Source organism: Gouania willdenowi, chromosome 1 (genome assembly GCF_900634775.1).
Source record: "Gouania willdenowi chromosome 1, fGouWil2.1, whole genome shotgun sequence".
NCBI classification, from domain to species: Eukaryota; Metazoa; Chordata; class Actinopteri; order Blenniiformes; family Gobiesocidae; genus Gouania; species Gouania willdenowi.
In genome coordinates this window covers 16,292,554-16,306,071 of record NC_041044.1, presented here as the reverse complement: position 1 = coordinate 16,306,071, position 13,518 = coordinate 16,292,554, and the positions used below count along the sequence as shown (strand labels likewise).

Genomic DNA, 13,518 nt, shown 5'->3' with positions numbered 1-13,518 from the left:
ATTAAAAATGCTGCCATTATATGATATTAGCATGGGGAAACTGTGAACCCTGTGTCATTGAATTAATGTATTTGGAGGTGAGATACCCACAAGAGAATTATTTGGTAATTTACAAAATGATTCATGTTTTCTCTGCAGTCCTGCAAGCCAAATTAGATGCTCAAATCCAGTGATTCTGAACTGGTGGGTCGGGACCCAAAAGTGGGTTGTGGACCTGTATACTGGGTGGGTTACGGACAGCCGGTCAAAAATAAATAAATACTTAATGTCTCTCATGTTAGGCTTGTATTTTATTTTGAAATAAACTTTTGTTTTGACAGGCATGCTGTGAAATGCATGTTGTACAGGAGTATATATAGATTTATGTTTTTTAAAAAAAGCTTATATATGTGTTTTGAACAGCTATTTTTAAGAAAACTAAATTTGGATGGTTGAATTCTAAAAAAAAAAAAAAAAAAAAAAGAAAAAAGTGAGTCGTGATTTAATAACTGTGGCAAAATGTGGGTCCCAGGGTGAGACCATTTGAGACCCCGACCAGCTGAATATGGGCCACTGACCTTGAAACAAGTGCTTTCCAGCATTTGCACAATAGAAAATGTATTGAATGAAAATGTATTTTAACAAAGTAATGTAGAACAAAACAAAGTAAATTTAACATTTATTTTCTATAGGTAATTTATTTTTTCTTTTTAATCCTACCAATTATTCTTCAGGAGGACGAGGTTCTGTTCCTCTTGGCTGAACATCACCAGATGATGGCGTGGGAAACTTTTAGAGGTCACGTGTTACCGTAAGGCTGTGCAGCTCCATAAATAATGGTTGGAGCTGCCTGCAAGTGGATCAGCTGCTTATTGTGCACTTTTTGCTGCACAGTGGTCCTTTCCACCTCTGGGATATTGCTGACATATACAAACAAAACTAATAAAATAAATATTCTTTTATTGACTTAAACTAATGGGTGTGTTTTTCTACCTGGGTTACACATGCATCCCTCATTCACATATCTCAATTTAACATAAAATAATTTACACACATATTGAAACATTGCCTTTCAATATCCTAGTAGATCTAACCCAGAGGCCAAGCTCTATTTAATTGAAAAGATGGCCACATTCTCTGCTTTCAATTTTTTTTAATTAATGAACCTTTTTTTTTTTTTTGTGAAACATTTGAACATTTTTTTCAAAATAAAAGTGAATTATGGGTTAAGGTTTTGTTTATTCGGACAAGGTTTTAGAGGAAGTTAAATAATAATTTTTTCACAATGACTTTTTTCCCTCACACTGATGTTTTCTTTGTGACCCTAATTTGACCTCATATGTCTGGGCCATCCAGAAATATTTTACAATATAATAAAAGAAAATGTCTATTGGTACAGTTACCAAAATACAAGTACGTAGAGTCTTAGGGTTAGGTTAGGGTATAACCCTATATCGCAAAAATTTTTAGGGTTAGGTTGAGTCTTAGTCACCTAAACTGGCCAATGAGGGGCGTTGCATACGGCTAGAATGTCGGTATGTTGATATGGCAACCGTACGTACAGCCACTGCCTTGATGAAATTGTCTGTGTTTTTCAGATAGCTTAACGCATCTTGGGGAGCACGTTAATTTAAAAGACCGTAATTCCGCTAATATTTGCTCTCGAAGAAATTCCACCAGTTTCTGAAAGCTAAGAAGTTGCTCTTTACAGTTCATTATGGTAATTTTAATCACACGTGACAGAATCATTAAAGATTCCGCTTTGCTTTCACAAAAATCATCACTCACAAGGAAAAGAGAAAGAGGACTATAGAGGAAGTGATAAGAGATTAAAAGAGATCAATTAATTACCTTTTTGATTACATTACTTGAAATGCATATTTAATCGTTATTTACTGTTCTGTAAGCTTTGAATTTTTTGTTATAGTGTTAATTTCTAGGAGGAGATATTTCTCAGTGTTAATGATTTTAAGATTTTAAGAAGGTTTAAATAGATATTTTTGAAGGACAGATTGTTAAGTCTTTGTTATGAAGAGAGAAATTAGCCGTATGGACAATAACAACGTATTTTATTTTTTTTTGTCTTTTGTCTTTACATGGTATATTCAAGAAAATGTTGAGTAGTTTGCAGAGGTTGCCCCAAGTGTCCTTTTTTTTTTTTTTTTTAAATCCAAATATGGTCACCCTACTATATACTGTATAGTAAAATAAGATGAGTGGGTTATGCATTAGATGTCACCACCCGTGTTGGGAAAATTACTTTAAAATTGCAATACATTCTATATTACTTGTTGCATAAAAACATAACATATTTATATTAGAATATTACCGCCTCCAAAATGTAACTGAGTTACACTACTTTAAGTTACTTTTAACTAATCACACATTTATGTTATGTGAAGCCATTTTAAAATACAAATCCTATTACATTGATACCATTATAGATTCATATCTACAAATGTAGCACCACAAAACACTTTCCTTTACCTTTTAAATAAAAATATGCAAATAAAGATGTATCTAGTAAAAAACACTCACACAAAAGAAAACCCTAATGTTCAGGTATCATTAGGTATGAATTAATGAATTTGAAATCGTGGGAGTAATTCCACCTTACAAATGTACACACTGTTTCCATGGCCATGCGTTATGATTTTCAACAGTCCGCTCTGCAGGAAGTCGTTGTGAAGGTTCTTCTTCTTTGCTGCAGAAATGGCTAAAATTTACAGTTGCCTTAACTTTTTTTTTTTTTTTCATTTCCTTTGGAACATCAGTGGAATTCATTAAAGTCTCCATGTAACTGCAGTTACTGAGATTGTAACCAGTAATTTATTGCTGATTTTTGTTTCATTAGTGCTTTATAATGCTGTGTTACTTAAAAAAGGAATATATTACAGTAACTTGTTACTTTTCTAACGCGTTACTCGCAACACTGATCACCACAGGTGTCTTTTGGTTATAAAATATAATCTGCTGGTGTATAAATGTGTGAATGGGTTTGGTCCAGAATACATAAGTGAGATGTTAGTCAGGTATGAACCCAGCAGGTCTCTCAGATCTATGGACACAGGTCAGATAGTGGAGCCCAGAGCTCACAGTAAACATGGTGATGCTGCTTTTAGTTGTTATGCTGCAAAGAAGTGGACCAAATCCAAATAGAACATTTTTAAATCTATGTTCAAAGCTTTTCTTTTCTTCACTTCTTTTAACTGAGGAGAATTTTTTTTTTTAATGTATAGTTGTATTGATGATTTTATGTTTTTACTTTTTATATCAAACTCTGTTTAATGATTTTAATGAATTTTAGACTCTGTTTAATGTGTTCCGTTGCACATTTTAATCATGTGAAGCACATTAACGTGCCTTGTGTATGAAATGTTATGTACAAACAAAAATTTGCTATCTCTTCTAAAAATATTAAAAAAAAAAAAAAAAAAGATAATAAAGAGTCACACCACAATATACTGTAGTAGCACTGGGTAGGTAAGCAGTGCATGAGGGAAATAAAAAAATCTCACTCAATTGACGCAGGGATTAGAAGTATGAGTCCCTGCTGTTCTATAGTCGTACATACAGTAATACAATGAATATCTGTACTAATACTTGATCTCAATTAATCCATATTTATCTGTATGAGATGTAGAATCATTCATCTGCAGCTCTGATTTAATGCATCACAAACTAAAATGTTAATATTAAAGCTACAATGTATCCATGTGGGAATGAGAAAGGCTTTTCTCTTCTATTTCCTCTCATAAAGACACAGTTCATTATTGTGATGTCAGTGTGTGGCACATTCATAACTATTATATCAAATGTTTGACCAGGGAACCTTTTTTCCCACTTTAAACCTAAGTTGGAATGTATTAAATGCAGTGTTCATTTAAACAGTATAGTATTTGGAGAGAAGAGGAAATAATCCAACATCAAAAGTCTCCATCAGATCAAAGCGTTTCATCACTTTGATTTTCCTGTTGTTTTTATGTGTTTTTCACCATCTCTCAGTCCTCACTATCCCCTCATCTCAGTACAGTTCGCTTTGAAATCTAATAAATGTCTAATGTCTAATAAATCTCTTCTTTGAATCCAGTTTTTGGATCTTTTAATATATTTGAAAGCTTTTAGGTGCAACACAATGATCACTTCCTCCTCACAGTAAAAAGAAGTTGGGTCCTGTGCTGCACAAATTCATTGTATTTATTTAATAATGACTATTATTATTTAAACATATTATATAATTATACAATTTATATTGTATAGAAATTAATTTACAGTATGACATCGTTATATTTATTTATCATTGTTAATTATCAAAAATACGACATTTATAATCAATAACAATTAAGTAAATATTATAGATTTATGCTGTGATGGCAGGAAAAGTAAAAAAAAAACAAGTACATAATATCTTCACTGACTTTTTTTTTTTTTACCAATACATACAAACACAAACACAAGTTTAGTTTTTCTATGTAAAAGTCACATGTTCGACTATATCCTGTGTGTTTATTCCACTGAGTGGCTGCTGGTTGCATTTATTAATAATAATAATAATAATAATAATAATAATAATAATAATAATAATAATAATAATAATAATAATAATAATAATAATAATAATAATGAAATTCATGTTGGGTGTGGGATACATATGTATATGTATATACGTATATATGCATATGTGTGTATCCATAAAATGAAGAGTCCGTCCTTAAGACTGCTCTACTGTAAAATGTCTTGAGATACCATTGGTTATGATTTGGTGCCATACAAATAAAAGATTGATTGATTGATTGATTGAAATAGTTCCAATGTGCTTTACAATATGAGCTCATTCACACACCAATGGATAGAGCAGTCATGCAAGGCACTATAGCAAACATTTGGAGCAACTTAGAGTTCAGTGTCTTGCCCAAAAACACATGGACTCATAGACAGGTACAGTCCTGGGATCTAACCCACAACCCCTCTACATACAGTAATACAGTACAGGGCAGGAAGATGAAAAAAGGTCTCATTCTAATATGAATTTTACCTCTTTTGAGGCTTGAACTCACAATTTCTGGCAAAAGAGACGATGCTCTGTCACGGAGTTAAGTATTAGGAAACATTTAAAAACCTCTTCTATCTCATTATAGAAATTCTGCTGCTGCAATGATTAGTAATGATTAATAAATCAATAAGTCAAACACATCATTAATCCACAACTATTTCATGATGGAACATCCTCTATTCCTGCGTTTCATTGCACTCGGAACCCGGATAAATCCAACAGAACGAATCAAAAAAGGGCAATAAAACGGCCCTTGAGTTTGGAACCCCGACTAAAGAATTTGGGATCTAAGCAGCCCGAGTCGATTGGAATGACGTTTTAGCAAAATGGCGGCGCACACCATTAGATGTAAACAGTCACTTTCTCCTTAACTTTTACTATGATGCGTCGTCTAATTTGGCATTTGTGTTATTAAAAATATAGGATGACTTTGTGGTTCCATTTCCATTCCCACTCTGTTCATTTTAACGCCGATCTGCTATATAGTTAAAGGCATTCTTTTTACAGTCTACGGTTCAATGACACATGCAGGATTCCCCTTTGCTGGTGTGTTCAAGTCATACTTAAAGTATATGACATCTCTCTCTCTCTCTTACCCTCATGTAACTAATATATTTCCCCAGCAGGTGTTTTACTCCTTGAAAAACATAAAAACAAACATCAGCTTAGTGTGGCCGGTCATGTTTTTGGAGTTTACTGAATTAAACGCATTTACCTCAAAATTAACAACTAAGACCTTTCCGGGTTCCGAGTGCGATAGAACGCAGCATATGTCACTGAGCTATTTATCACATGGAAATGTCACCTGTAGCTTCACTAATTGACTAAGCTACTCTCCTGTGTGCAATACAGCAGCTGTTCCACCTCGACAGCATGGAGATGTCATTTTGTATTTATTTTTTTACATTTTTGTATATATTTTAATGAATTTATTCAAAATGAAACAATACAAACGTATCCAAATTACAACAAAACAAACCATGGGGAGGGGAGGAGGAGAGCAGCACACAATTATTACATTACAATTGTTCTTCGTACTTTTGTTCTATTTTGAACTCTATTATTACAATGCATTTACTATTATTTGTTTATTATTTTTAATATACATAATTGATTATTATTGCATTCATTATTATAATTAGCATCATTTAACAACCAGCATTAATTTTTAACAATTATTTATTGGCTTCATTGGTAAAAAAAAAAAAAAAAAGCTGATGTTTAAAAATGCCATTTTTGCATTCACTACAATTGTTAGCGAAATTGAAAATACTGATGTTTTCCAAATATTCTCACTGGTCAATCAGGTTCCCCTCTATAGATTTCCTTACTAATATACCCATAATTACGCAATATAAATAAATGCATTTTTTAATTTTTTTTCCAAGAATAAAACATGCATATAGCTGGTAACGTTAACCTTTTACAGCATATGCCGGCATGGTGCGAAAAGGACACCTAAAGCTGTCAGTTTTTTGCAAAAGTGGATGTTAAACTTAGCTTTGTTCTAATGCCTGCATGTTGATCTCGTTGCAGCTAACAGTCAAGTGAAGGGCATATAGATATAAATATTAGCAAGATTTTATGAGTCGCGACCAATAGTTTTAATACAGCAGGACTAAATAGATAGTGATGTTAATGAGTGACAGAGGGCCACACACACACACACACACACACACACACACACACACGCACGCACGCACGCACGCACGCACGCACGCACGCACGCACGCACGCACGCACGCACACACACACACACACACACACACACACACACACACACACACACACACACACACACAGGGGGTGTGGCCTCCTCCTGTCTTACAGCGGAGTGAGACTGTGCAGCATCTCTGCCGTACCAGGAAATAGCGACGTTTAGTCATTTGGGCTATGAAAAGCACAAAATGCTGACACTTTCAAACTTATAAGTACTGTAGGCTATCGGAGATGGAAAAATACATAATTTATAATTATATTATAATTTAAACAAATAATCAAAAAATCAATTCACCCTTGTGTAGGCACTGCCTACCTTGCCTACCCTGACTGCACGTCACTGTTAACATCTAAACAACTGAAAGAAATGTAACTCAGCGTCAAAGGGTCAGTTCAAAAATGGCTCTCTATGGGAACGAAAATACAAAGATTTGACAACAATATGATATGCAAACACAGATCGTGAAGGCTAAAAGTTGATTATTATCAATAAATTACTCAGACATTATGACAACTTTAGACCTTACATCTGAATTGTGTGTTTTTAAACTATACATTATATACTATGTGTATTCTAGTGAAGAAACAAATATGATTAAAAATGATAGCTAAAATGTGACTCAATATTCAATTTTTCAGAACACAATTTACAAAAAGGAAAAAAAATAAAACATTTGTTTTTCCAATAGCAATCAGTAACAAAGACTTTTTAATTGTTTAATACATATTTTTAGGGAATTTTTAAATGAGTTTTGAGTTAGTTCTGATGTTGAATATTTTTTTGTTAAGCTGTCTGGGTTGAAGAGCATCTATAGCGTTTATGATAGAGTTACATTTGTGAATGTAAAAATATAGACTGCCATGTTGAAATGAATGGTTTTGTAAAGAAAATAATCTCCTTTTGTGCTATTGATGCAACTAACATGTATTCGAGTGAAGAAATAAATCTATTTTAGTGTGAATGTGACATAAAAAGTAAACATTTTAGTGACAAAACACAGAATTGAGTGCTGAAAAGTTCAAAACAAAAGCTGATTTAAAAAATATATAATAATAATCTAATATTTTTGCCCAAAGTTTGACGATGGCAGAGCCGACTTTCTGTTACCAGAAGATGGAAAGTTGGAGAAAAGTAATTTGACCACCTTCATCGCAGAAAACAGTATGGAGTTGATCATCCCTTTCAGTCAGGAGGTAACCACACATGAACGCACGCGCGCGCACGCACACGCACACGCACACACACACACACACACACAGTAATAAGGGTGAGGAAAAAAAACCCAAAACGATTCACAATATATCGTCAATTTTAAAAATAGAAGGCGTCTAATTGTACGGTTGTCATACAGACAACCCCTGGTGCTTTTGGTACGGTTATCGAAGTACAAGTACGTAGCGTCTTAGGGTTAGAGTTAGGTTAGGTTAGAGGTGTTAATGTGGTTGACACATCAAATTTGTCTATTTACAAACATTAATACCATCCCATATTAAGTTGATCAATGTTAATAGTAATTGAGTATTTAAAAAATATGCAGAAACTCTTTTTCTGTATATTCTAGTTCAGGGATTCTCAACTGGTCTCACCCTGGGACCCACATTTTACCACGGTCATTAAATAGTGACCCAGTTTTTTTCAGAATTCAACCAACCAATTTTTTTTTTTTAAATAGCTGTTGAAAACACACACACATCTTTTTCAAAAACATAAATCTATATATTTTCCTGTGTAACATACATTTCACAGCATGCCCGTCAAAAGAAAAGTTTCTTTCAAAATAAAAGACAAGTCCAACATGAGAGATATTAAGTATATATTTATTTTGTTGACCAGCTGTCCGCAAACCACCCAGTACAGGTCTGCGAACCACTTTTGGGTCCCGACCCACCAGTTGAGAATCGCTGTTCTAGTTGACTATATTTGTAACTGATTAATTCGACTAAATTCTTAATGTCATTTAGTCCTGAATAAAACTACACTGTATTTTAGTCAAAACTGACTAAAACTAAATTTAATTTTGATGTTAAAATGAACACAGCTGGAAATCATATATTTTTTAGTTTAAATTGGTCTATAGTGTGTGATTGTTTTCAGTCTGCAGACAAGATCTTCTCGTCAAACATCCACCTGCACAGCCTCCTCTTCATCAACTCCACTGTGGAGAGTCAGAAGACGCTGCTGGAACAGTCCAAGGTGGTTGCTAAAGAGTTCAAGGGCAAGGTATAGCACCTGCAGTATGTGTCAGCTCACATGTTGAGGACTTATTGTGACCAACACAGTGTGTGCCTGTGTACACAGATGCTGTTCATCGTGATCGACGTAACGGCAGCTCTGTCACATGTGCTCACGTACTTTGGCGTGTCGGAGGAAGATGCTCCCACTGCACGTGTCATCAACATGGACACGGCAAAGAAGTTCAGCATTGCCTCAGAGGATCTGAGCCCAGATTCACTGAGACAGCTGTGCCAAGAGGTTGTGGGTGGCACCGCAAAGGTAACGCACTCAAAAAGGCACACACACACACACACACACACACATATACACACCTGCACAACATTCATATTGAGCCAAACAGCAGCTTTAAACCTGTCTTGTTGTTTTGTCTCTTCCGTGCTGCAGCCGTACTACCGCTCAGAGGAGATCCCAGAGGACTGGGACAAGAAACCAGTCAAAGTGTTGGTCGGCAAGAACTTTGACTCTGTTACTCAGAATTCATCCAAAAACGTCTTTGTGGAGTTTTGTAAGTCCTTTGTTAATTCAGTACAACTGTAATTGATGGTAAAGCTGGTCCTTTTTATGACATTGTAAGGTTTTTCTCTCTACGTTCTTCCAGATAATTAATTGAACAGCTTTGAGGACAGATGACAAGAATAGTATACATTCTCACTGTAGTTTATTCTAAGTTAGTCACAAGTAAAATTTAGCAGCAGGCCTGCTGTTCCTGCAAACAGTTCACATACATGTGAGTACCAGAAGCAAGAGTGTGGGAGTAGACATTTCATCTTCTGGGGCTGGGTGAACCCCATACAATAGTTTTGTTGGAGCAAGATGTTTGGGCCAGTTATCAGTCACAAAACAGGTCAACATCTGCAACTGTGATTTCCGTATCAGCAAAATGTGGGTGTTGGGTCATGGTGACATGCAGCAAACGTACAACTGGTCTTTACAGAAGAAACCTAAATAATATCATTCAGTGGTTTATTCCAGTTACATTCATATTTAAAATACACACACAGGTGGCCAGAGGAAGACACCTATGTGTCTCTATATCTGTGTGTCTCTTTGTTCTCTATCCGTGTCTGATGTCTGTCTCTTCATTGCTAGACCCTCCTTGCACCCAGCGGAGTCTGATACGAACGTGTTCTAGCCATTTATCACAGTGCAGACAAGCACTAACCTGGCAAGAGCCAGATTGATGTGTAGCCCTCCCTCCTAACTCCAGTTCTACACAACGGTCTGGGTCTGTGTTTGGCGAATACTTTCGGAACCAGGGAGGGACATGAACAGAATGCTTGAAGCTGACTGGACGAAGTACCTGTCCACCATGATTTGTTTTAGCCAATCACACGGTAAAAAATGATGTCGTCATCGGCATGCGCTGTAGAGACGCTGCTACAACAACAACAACAAGTCTCCGCTGGTGAAAACGTTCTTTTGGGATAGTAATGCTGCGGTCATTATGTCATTGAGTGACTTTTGTTGTTTTTGCAACACTAGTATGCGAGTTAAGGGCACGTTAACCATCCTCCTGCGTTGACATCTTTCTGTTTTGATTCGAAGCTATGCTAAGCTAGCCCAGCTAGTTCCTCTCCCCGCAACTGCGCATGCACCAGTTTTGTTTGGCCCTTCTGCCTTCGTCACACCCGGCTATCCCTCCCTAAACCACAACACTGCCTCATGATTGGTTTGAACCGTTTCGGTTTGGTTTCGAAAAGGCAAAGGCATCTTGCAGGCAAGGTTAGTCTAGCTCTCCTCAGCTCTGCATTGACCTTGAGATCATGAAAACAGTGTTCAACCCAAAGCAACAGAGTGTCAGGGCCTACCAGACAGAAATAAAAAAACGTCCAGAAATAAAAGAAATATCCTTCAACATCACTATTTATTTTTTAATTTGGTCAGAGATGTATGGCGCACACAGTGAAAACTAAAGCAATCTAAGCAGTTTCTTGCTATATGCAGACACTGAAGAAGCAAAGAGCCTTACAGCCACCAGGGGGCGCCAAAGCGGCACATTTCTGTCCATATCTGTAGTAAGGCAAAGCTTCTCATTTTTCATGTGAATCAGTAAAATATAAACAAACTTAAATTATACTTTCTCACAGCTGCTTGAGGCGATACATACAGACCCTTTTCAAAAAATATTTATAGATAATATAAACTCACACATACAATGAAGTAGTTATGCTTTTGTTGAATATGGGCTCGTTAAAAACACTCTCTGTTTGTGTGTGCGTGTGTGCAGATGCCCCATGGTGTGGACACTGTAAGGAACTGAGTCCTATCTGGGACCAACTGGGTGAGAAATATGCCGATCATGATGACATCATCATAGCCAAGATGGATGCCACCGCCAACGAAGTGGAGGCTGTTACTATTGATGGATTTCCAACACTGAAGTATTTCCCAGCTGGAGGCAAAGAGGTACACAATACATGCATGAGATGTCCATAAAATACCATCTTATCCTCTTCATGGTTCTAAAGCCCTCACACACACTTTAAGGACTGTGTGCGAATAGTCGCTCCTATCTCCTTTCCTATCCACTTTTCCTTAACCCCGTGGACATCACGGGGTTAAAGAAAGGAGTTAGGAGACTTCCTAAAGGAGTTAGGGAAAGGCCATCACATTGTTTTAACAATCAGACGCACTTCCACTAGGTGACGTAATAATCAGACGGCGGCGAAGATTAGTGACGTCTGCTGTGGTGAAAAAACTACAAATTTCCTAAAATGGACTAAAAGCACATTTATAACACTTTCCCCTGTGTGTCTAACTGCTGATATAATCTTAAAAATCACACGGGTTGAGTGTAAATCAAAGGAAAAAAGGCGACCAGGCTAAAAGAAACAAAAGTGAAACTAAAAGAATGTTACATTGAGAATGGTTGCTAACACACCTTCCACTCAGAAATCCACATTAATCCAAAATAAGTATGATTTTATGAAATTGTTGCATTTATGCCAGATAGGTCTACATAACCTTGGCATACACATGTACAACTGTGCAAAACATTCCTAGGTGAATGAAATATGTTGAATAAAACTTGGGGCTAAAATGTGTCTGATAGCTTTTTCTTGAACGACAGTGTGCTCTGTTTTATGTCAGTTATAATATAGATATAATCTGATAAAATGGCTCACATATCATGGGTTTTAGATTATTTAAAGTTGTTCAAAGCATATTATTGCATTGGTAACTTATATGATATGCGTTCCTTTTTAGTCTTTGTTAGTTTCCTTGAGAGCTCGGATGTCGCCGCAAGGAATTGTGGGTCAGCATTATATTGTCTCCTTTGGTAAAGGATGCATCAGTGTTTCCTAGGCTAAAGGAGGTGAAAAAGGAAGCATTGAGCCTCCTTCCTGAGCTTAAAGAGAACTTGGACGCTCTTTATCATGGCCACCACTTAAACACTTCCGGGGGTGAAGGAACAGTGGATAGGAAAGGAGATAGGAGGGACTATTTGGACACACACTTACACTCCATCTTTCCCCTCCAAGGTGATCAGCTACACCGGTAAAAGAGATCTGGAAACATTCTCAAAGTTTGTTGATGCTGGAGGTGTGCTACCAGAGGAGGAGAGTGATGCTGATGATGATGATGAAGATGACACTGAGAAAGCACAAGAGAGTGACAGCAAGGTTTGTGTTTTTAGTCAAACTCCAAAATCTTTCTTTATAGAAAAGTAATTGTTGAATTTTGTTTTTCAGACGGAAGAATCTACAGAGGGAACCAGCAACAAACATCCAAAGATGAGCTGTGATCTCGTCTTCTGACCTGTCACAATGTAGCATCTTCCAATTTTACCAATAAAATCTTTACATGTATTCTATGCTTTAAAATGTTGTCATTTTAAAGATAATTCTTACATTTTCTATGTTTTTTTTTAATTCAATCTAGAGAAAAGAATGATTTACATCTGAAGGTTCGACTATAGATGTCTTATACAGTATATATACAGTATACAGTATATTCAGATGGTTATATTGTAAACGTTAGGACTTATATAGTGATACCAACAAAATACTTTATAGTTGCACACAATCTGCTCATCTATTACAATCATGCAGATAAGTATGGGGTGCCAAGTGTAAAAATTCTATATAAAAGTTGTAGCTGAAACATTTTTATTATTTATCTCACTTTTCTCATATTTAGCACATTTTCCTACATTTAACACAACATTTAACCACATATGTAGAGGTAAAAAAAAAAAAGCATTAAATCTATATATTTAAATCTAAATCTATATGGTATATGTTATATCTAAAAGTTAAATCTATATCTAAATTTTAAATCTAAATCTAAATGTTAAATCTAAATCTAAATGTTAAATCTAAATGTTTAAATCTAAATCTAAATATTAAATCTAAATCTAAATATTAAATCTAAATCTAAACGTTTAAGTCTAAATCTAAATAATATTTGTCAAATCTAAATGTTTAAATCTAAATGTTTTGTATCATATCTAAATACTTAATCTTATATCTAAATGTTAAATGTAAAATGTAAATGTTAAACCCTTACCGTAGCTGAATAGATAAGGAGG

At 35.5% G+C, this 13,518-nt stretch overlaps 1 protein-coding gene across 1 annotated transcript; it reads left to right on the top strand.

Annotated features, from left to right (window-relative positions):
- The first annotated feature begins 1,508 nt into the window (after positions 1-1,508).
- On the top strand, positions 1,509-12,745 carry LOC114455079 (protein disulfide-isomerase A2-like). Its single transcript, XM_028436131.1, has 7 exons — positions 1,509-1,514; positions 8,847-8,972; positions 9,051-9,245; positions 9,372-9,492; positions 11,215-11,393; positions 12,470-12,610; positions 12,680-12,745. Exons 1-7 carry the CDS (start codon positions 1,509-1,511, stop codon positions 12,743-12,745), a joined length of 834 nt encoding a protein of 277 aa, XP_028291932.1.
- Positions 12,746-13,518: the final 773 nt, after the last annotated feature.

What these genes read in the sequence shown, in the direction of transcription:
- LOC114455079 (XM_028436131.1), top strand. An exon ending in TTGTGGGTGGCACCGCAAAG is followed by an intron (nt 9,246 to 9,371) that starts GTAACGCACTCA and finishes TCCGTGCTGCAG; the next exon opens with CCGTACTACCGCTCAGAGGA. An exon ending in AAACGTCTTTGTGGAGTTTT is followed by an intron (nt 9,493 to 11,214) that starts GTAAGTCCTTTG and finishes GCGTGTGTGCAG; the next exon opens with ATGCCCCATGGTGTGGACAC.